At 35.3% G+C, this 8201-nt stretch overlaps 1 protein-coding gene across 1 annotated transcript; it reads left to right on the top strand.

Moving 5' to 3' along the window:
- Window positions 1-3695: 3695 nt before the first annotated feature.
- Window positions 3696-4699, top strand: LOC128204521 (uncharacterized). Its single transcript, XM_052905935.1, has 2 exons — window positions 3696-3894; window positions 4098-4699. Exons 1-2 carry the CDS (start codon window positions 3696-3698, stop codon window positions 4697-4699), a joined length of 801 nt encoding a protein of 266 aa, XP_052761895.1.
- The last annotated feature ends 3502 nt before the right edge of the window (window positions 4700-8201 follow it).

Genomic DNA, 8201 nt, shown 5'->3' with positions numbered 1-8201 from the left:
AGTCACAATCTTTTGGCACGGCGGTGATATGGAGCGTAGGGATTCAGCCATTTTATAACAATCGTTACTTTCACCTGTTCTCGTCCGATGCCGGTCTCACATGGCGACATTCCTTGACGATGTTTAAACGCTGTATATGTAACATTTGTCATTTAATAAGCATATGCTGTAATTCACAACAGTGTTTGTGTTTCCATTTACCAAGTTCACAAGGAATCAGTCGGTTCTTATCCTAAGAATTCAAGAACACATAAATGTAATTTCATAAGGCATTTCAAACATACTGAACGAGTAACTACCAATCATACACGAGATTATAATAGTAGGCAACGGTTACATCATTCGTTTTCTTTTGACAAGCTAATGTTGAAATTTCACTGACATAATTGCATTCCTATGGTAGCATAATTTAAAATTTATGTAATAAAGGTAACTTTTGCGTTAAATCTTTAATTTTGTACTTAGCATTGTATATATTTTGCATTTTTAAAAGTATTAAGTACATATTGTATATTCAAGATTTCTTATTTTAGCAACTTACAAGCAGCAAAACGGAAGAATAAAAAAGTGTAAAGAAAAGATAAGCTGGAGTGTTCACCGAACAAAGCTATCAAAACACTTTACGTAACGGAACCATATCATTTATCAAATATTTCAAACATTTGTATGGCCTTGTAAGGTGTAATTTCACAACAATAAGCCGTTAGTAGTCCTCAGCCTAGCATCGATAAAAAGGTAAACGGATCCTAGCAGAAATGAGGAAAATCTGTATTATTTTGTTGACATTACCATTTGCAGTCGTTTGCTTTGCGCGGGAGGTTTCACTACGAGGCTGTTAGGGAAAGTAATCAGATCAGAAGTTAAGATTGACGCGTTTGATGAATCACTGAAAAAGACAATTGGATATGTGGAAGAAAATATTCAGATGATTTCAGGTAAACTAATTTTCAATCTTTGAATTATAAGCGTTGTTTAGGGAAATCAAACTAATAATGTTAAAAGTATTAGTTGTTGGCGAGACTCGCTCCAGCGACACGATAGGCATCATTGAAAATGTTTGAAGTACACAAATATTACTACATATACCATTATAAATACATCATTAATTAATGATATCTCGCTTATTAAGGAGTGAAAAACAAACAAAGTGCAACAGCTGCAGAGTGAAAGAGAATCAATCAAATTAGATGAGGTCATGAGCAGTGGTATATACACACGATGGGGTCGGCGGTCTTGCCCTGGAACCACGGAGCTGGTATACGAAGGGTTTGCTGGCGGCGGAGAGTACGGTCACAAAGGAGCGAGCAGTAATTACATTTGTCTTCCGCACGACCAAATCTTTGATAGCGATGTACGGAATACGGGTGCAGTTAGCAAGGTTTACGGTGCTGAATATGAAACAAATACTGCATATTTTTACACGACTTTACATAACGAAGACGTTCCATGTGCCGTCTGCCGCGTTGTGGGACGAAGCGTTGTCATAATCCCGGCGAGAAATGCCTGTTATAGCGGATGGCATACCGAATACTCTGGATATTTGATGTCGTCTTATCAAAGCCATGAAGGGAAAAAGGATCTCGTGTGCATTGACGGAAACCCTGAAAATGCGGAAGGAAATGATAGTGGAAACCAGAATGGGGCGCTGTTTTTCTTTGCTCAAGCTATTTGTGGTTCTTTAAAATGTCCTCCATATTGCGAAAACAAGGTGTTTACATGTGTAGTGTGTTCTAAATAAAAAGAAGTTCACTGCATTGAAAGGTATTTGTTCAAACCAGTTTGTTTTATTAATCTTGTGATAATCATGACTAGGTGTCTGTAGCGTGTGTAAGTGGAAGCCTTTTTTTTTGGCACTACTAGCAATTCAAAAACGCTTAACATGATACTAAGTATTTATTTTTCATGACACTATTGAATACGTGTTTGCTTCTCTACTATAAGTGTCAACTTTTTATATTATGTATTTTCATTATTTCAACACACATTCATTATAGAGTATAACTGTTTCATGTTAATCGCAATAAAAAATACGAAAATAAATATATAACAATCATGCAAAATTATCCATGTCAATTCTTGTGCTCGTCTGCATTTAAAAGAAAGAGGCTGAGGCGATGTCAAAGCTTTGTTGTCGGCGTCGCTGAATTCGAAAAGCAACAAAAGATACCTTTTAACATTTTGAAGATAATTCATTTTTGTTCATGGATTTAGATCGCATTAATTGGCAAGAGAAACGAGATCTTATTTTTGCCCCTGTCGATATATGGTTGCATTCAACTAAAGGTCTATACATTACCTTCTTTTAAAGGTAGTCATTATTTATTCAACGTCTGAATGTCCTCTATCGTATATATGTTAACAAAATATTCATAATGCATTGAATGTTTGTTTGTTCCAGTTTAAGATAGTGTAGGAGAATAATACACAACTTGATTATAGCACGTGCCATATTTACACATGATGTACCTATGATAAATATCCCCCGCTAAATCGAAGGTTTCGGGAGGTGGTATTAAATTAGCGTTGTCCGTATCATGCTACATATTGATTAGACGATGCTCAAACTTGGTCAGAATTTTCTCCTTCATTATATCTCGTCCGCTTGTAAATTTTGGTGACATGGTGTGACGTCGGGTATTTCGGACTGTTTCACCCGCACAGGATCATTTTAATTATTTTCTCATAGGAATAAAATGACGAGTATACATGTGCACGAGAGTATTTGTAAAAGTGTGAGTGTGACAGTTTTTTTTAACGATACATTATTTACTACTAACACCTTCTCGATCACACTATTGAATAGTCAGTCCCTTTGGAGCTTTTCGTATTCATAGAATATATCGCTTTATGACCACCATATCGATCCTTTTTGTTGTAGCATTGTTCACTTCTAGAAAAGCAAATAATTTGCGAACATTTATGTCCGGCCGAAAGTTGTCCAAACTGCGAAAAAATATTCCGTTTTGTATAACGATAAAACCACTTGCTACGTACACCGTGCATATACAATAACATACCTGCTTGCTTTTGGTGAGTGTTTAAATTTGTTGAATCACATACTCCAATATTCAAAATGAAGTGCCTTAAGAAAACTTAAAATGTGTTCTATTTTTCAAGGTTTAAGTGACTCAGGTTGTGCATTGATATGAATCATATCTATAAATACTCATTTGCTTTACATGCTTTTTGGTTTATTTTTCTATAAAAAATTCACTGTTTGTATTATTTGGAATTGATTATAACCACTGTTACATGACTGAATGATGTCAAAATGGTAGAATATTTTAAAATTTATTTCAAAACCATTTCAAATAACGTGTATTTAAAACATGAACTATTGCGTTCTACCGAACATATTATCAATATAAAAGTAAAGTTAACTATTTTTACGTTTCTTTAATAAATTGCTATTTCACATTCCTTCATAAAAACCTTTAAGCTCCCTATCCTAGAAATATTGTCCATTAAAAACGTTTGCAAGGATAATAATCAAACAAAAAAGGGATGTGAAGATATAGCAAACTTGAATGTTCATCAAACTAAATTATCAAAAAGGACTTTGTACAATATAACATGATCCTTTATCAAACTGATAACATCAGGGTTTACACTAATATGATAATTGGCCTTGATATGTGCTCATCTCATAACAAAATACCGATCACCGACATAAAGATATAAAGATTCTTCCAGAAATGGGGAGAACATTTGGCATTTTGTTGGCTATGTCACTTGCAGCTGTTTGCTTTGCGCGGGAGCCTGAATGTTCAAGGTTTCATTACGAGGAAAAGCTATTAGAAAAGGTGATCAGATCAGAAATCAGAATGGAATCGTTTGAGGAATTATTAAAGAAGACAACTGGCTCCGTGGAGGAAAAGATGCAGACGATTAAAGGTACATTCATTGTCCATTTTTAAATTGTAAGAATTGTTGATGTTGACATTATTTAATATCCACAAGCACCAGAAATAAAATTTTGTTTTGTTTCTTCTATCGTTGGCAATGATTGTATTTTACAAATGAAGGAGTGTATACATAGAGTATTATCTATATAGTTTTAAATATATGATGTTTATAATCATATGTTTTTATTTCAGCACTATCAAACACTGTGCAAGAGCTGCAGAGAGAAATCCAAACATTGAAGTCCATTGACGTAAAGAGCAGTGGTATATACACGAGATGGGGACGGCGGTCATGCCCTGGAACCACGGAGCTGGTGTACGAAGGGTTTGCTGGCGGTGGAGAATACAATCAATATGGAGCAAGTAGTAATTATATTTGTCTGCCAAAGGACCCAATCTTTAATGGCGATGGACGAAAAGCGGGTTCAGTAAGCAGGGTTTACGGTGCTGAGTATGAAACAAGTGATGCAACGTTTAACACGGATTTACATGACAAAGAAGTTCCATGTGCCGTCTGTCGCGTTGTGGGAAGCATTGTCATGGTCCCGGCGAGGAATGCCTGTTATAGCGGATGGCATACGGAGTACTCTGGCTACTTGATGTCGTCTTATCACGGCCATAGAGGGAACAAGGAGCTCGTTTGTATGGACGGTAACCCTGAAATAGCGGAAGGAAGTAATGCTGATTCCCAGAATGGTGTTTTGTTTTACTTTGCTCAAGCATTTTGTGGCTCGTTAAAATGTCCTCCATATAGCGAAAACAAGGCGTTAACATGTGTGATGTGTTCTAAATAAAAAGGAAGGAGCTATATTCTTTTAATGTTACCAATGTTCATGCGTATGAGACGCATCCAGCTTGTATGGGTCTTCTAGCATTTAAACATATAAAATTTAAAAATATAATTTGACAAAGTTATGCAAATAAAAGCAGCAGATTATTGTATGTTTTTTATGATTAACTTTGACCACCTATTTGTCCATGAAAGTAATTTAATTCACTTTAGTCTTGCTCCCTAATTGCATTAAAAGTAAACTTGTTCAAACCAGATTTTTTTAATTAATTTTCTGATACTAATCACTAGGTGTCTGAAGCGTGTGTAAAGTGGAAGTCTTGTTTTTGGCACTACTAGCAGTACAAAAAATACTTAATATAATATTAAGATTAAAATTATTCATGAGTCGAATATGTTATGCTTCTCAACTATAAGTGTCAGCTTGTTATATTATATATTTTCATTATTTTATCATGCTTTAATTTATAAAAGTGTAACTATTTCATGTTAATTTCAAGATAATGACGAAAATAAATATATAACAATCATGCAATATTATCCATGTCAATTGTTGTGCTCGTCTGCATTGCGAAGAAAGAGACTGGGGCGATGTCATAGCTTTGGTGTTGTTGCCGGCGTCGCTGAATTCGAAAAACAACAAAACTTACTTTGTAACATTTTGAAGCTATTTCGTTTTTGTTTATGGAACTAGATCGCATTAATTGGGAAGAGAAACAATATCTTATAATTGCCCTGTCAGTCTGTGTTTGCATCCAACTAAAGGGCTATACATTTCCTTCTTTTAAAGGTAATCATTACTGATTCAAAGTCGGAATGTCTTCTGTGGTATAAATGTTGACAAAATATTCGTAATGCATTGACTGTTTGTTTGTTCCAGTTTAAGTTAGTGTAGGAGAATAATACACAACTTGATTATAGCATGTGCCATATTACACATGATGAAGTTATGATAATTATCCCCCGCCAAATCGAAGGTTTCGGGAGTGGGATATTGTTTTGGAGTTGTCCGTCCATCCGTCTGAAACCATATCATTATACAGATTGATTAGACGATGCTCAAACTTGGTCAGAATTTCCTCCTTCATAATATCTCGTCTGCTTGTAAATGTTGGTGACATGGGGTCAATAACTAGGTCACTAGACAATCTTAGAAAAATCTTTGCAACATACTGGCGATATTAAATTTAGTCCAATATTCATGAACATTCCACTCAATGTGAAACTATGTCTGGTTGTGTCAAAAATAAGGTCATTAGGTCAAATCCTAGATATTTTTTTCTGTAACCATATCATCGAAACGATATCTAGGTAGGGATTGGTTAGATTGGTTACTAGAGTGATTTCCCTTTATTTTGGGCCGGATTCTATGGCAAACAAAACTTAAACTGAAATAAAGCGACGTTCAACCACTCAAGGCAGTCATATTGCTAAACGAAGCATAACGTCAGATTTGTATTAAAAAGAAATCACAGACTACGTTACATTTGCGTTTAATCTTTAAATATGTACGTTGAATTGTAAATATTTTGCTTTTTAAAAGTATTAAGAATATTCAAGAAGTCTTTTTAAAACTACTTTGGCAGCCTACAAGCAAATTGTTAATTCATTTTTCATATAAAATCAAAGTTTCCACTGCATGACTATAAACCTTCAGAGAGTGCCTTTCACATACAATGATATGTTCATTATTTCTATTCGATTTGAAATTTTGAGATAAAAAATATCATCCCATTAAAAGGTTTGCAATTAAAACGGGGAAAACAAAGTGTTTAGAGAAAACAAGCTGGAGTGTTTATCAAACAAAACTATCACAAACACTTAACGCAAAGAAATAAGATCATTAATCAAATATTTTATCTTTAAAGACATACCATTATTACGGATTTGTAAGGTGTAATATGACAAAAAGCCGTTAGTTGTACCCATTGCTAGCAGCGATAAGACGATATACGGATCCAAGCAGAAATGAAGAAAATATATGTTATTTGGTTGGCAATGCCATTGGTAGCTGTTTGTTTTGCACGGGAGCCTGAATGCTCGAGGTTTTATTACGAGGAAAAGCTGTTAGAGAAAGTGATCAGATCGGAAATCTAAATGGAAGCGTTTGATGAATTATTGAAGAAGACAACTGGCTATGTGGAAGAAAATATTCAGACGATAACAGGTAAATTAATTTTCAATCTTTAAATAATAAGCATTGTTTGGCGAAATCTGACTCATAAAGTTAACAGTATTTATTATTGACGAGACTCGCACCAGCGATACGAAAGGCAGTATTGAGAATGTAAGAAAGTACACTAATATTACTACCTATGCCATTACCAATTCATCATTAATTACTCATTTCTCGCTATTTAAGGCCTAAAAAACAAAGTGCAGAGTGAAACAGAATCACTCAAATCAGTTGGACTCGTAACAGTGGAATATACACACGATGGGGTCGGCGGTCATGCCCTGGAACCACGGAGCTGGTGTACGAAGGGTTTGCTGGTGGCGGAAATTACAATGATAAAGGAGCGAGTAGTAACTACATTTGTCTGCCAAAGGACCCACTCTTTGATAGCGATGGACGAAATTCGGGTTCCGAAAGCACGGTTTATGGTGCTAAGTATGAAACCGGGCCTGCAACGTTTCACACGAGTTTACATAACGAAGACGTTCCGTGTGCCGTCTGCCGCGTTGGAAGAGGCATTGTCATGATACCAGCAAGGAATGTCTGGTATAGCGGATGGCATACGGAGTACTCTGGATATTTGATGTCGGAGCATTCGAGTCATCTTGGGAACAAGGAACTCGTTTGCATTGACGGAAATCCTGAGAAGGCGGAAGGAAGTGATAGTAGTAACCTGAATGGTGCCCTGTTTTACTTTGCACAAGCTGTATGAAGCTCGTTAAAGTGTCCTCCATATAGCGAGAACAAGGCGTTAACCTGTGTGGTGTGTTCTAAATAGAATTTTCAGAACGAAAAAACTAACAATCTTAATTTGAAACAATATGTATGTCTGTGATTATTATGTCATCTAATGCGCCATTATTTGAGTTTTGTTACAATATTTATGAAAAATCTTCATTTCCTTTGTTTCTTGAAAAAAAAAATGAATAAAAGTAAGAGTTGTTATTCTGTAATGAACGCTAAACCGCGGAATGGATCGTGGATTCCTGCCGTAGCTTGCCTGTACTATTACATTTTGTATGTGACTACTGCATGATAAAAATCCAAATTTAAGTGTTGTCGCGCCTGTACTGCTTTTGAATCAATCTTAACAATAAATTTAAATTCTATAGAAAAAAATCTATGCTATTAGTGCAAATAAGTAATTATAACGTTACAATCCGTTTCAAAAGTCATACAGTTTCACTGATACCGTAAAATAAACACATAGTAACCCGGTGAAAAAACCTTTCACTGGTTCGCGATAATCAACTAGAAGAGTGTTTGACATCTGGTTCATTTGAACGCATATATTTAAAATTCAATATTAGAGTTATTGATTCCAAAATCG

This window comes from Mya arenaria, chromosome 10 (assembly GCF_026914265.1).
Source record: "Mya arenaria isolate MELC-2E11 chromosome 10, ASM2691426v1".
Lineage (NCBI taxonomy): Eukaryota > Metazoa > Mollusca > Bivalvia > Myida > Myidae > Mya > Mya arenaria.
This window is presented reverse-complemented; position numbering and strand designations above follow the sequence as displayed.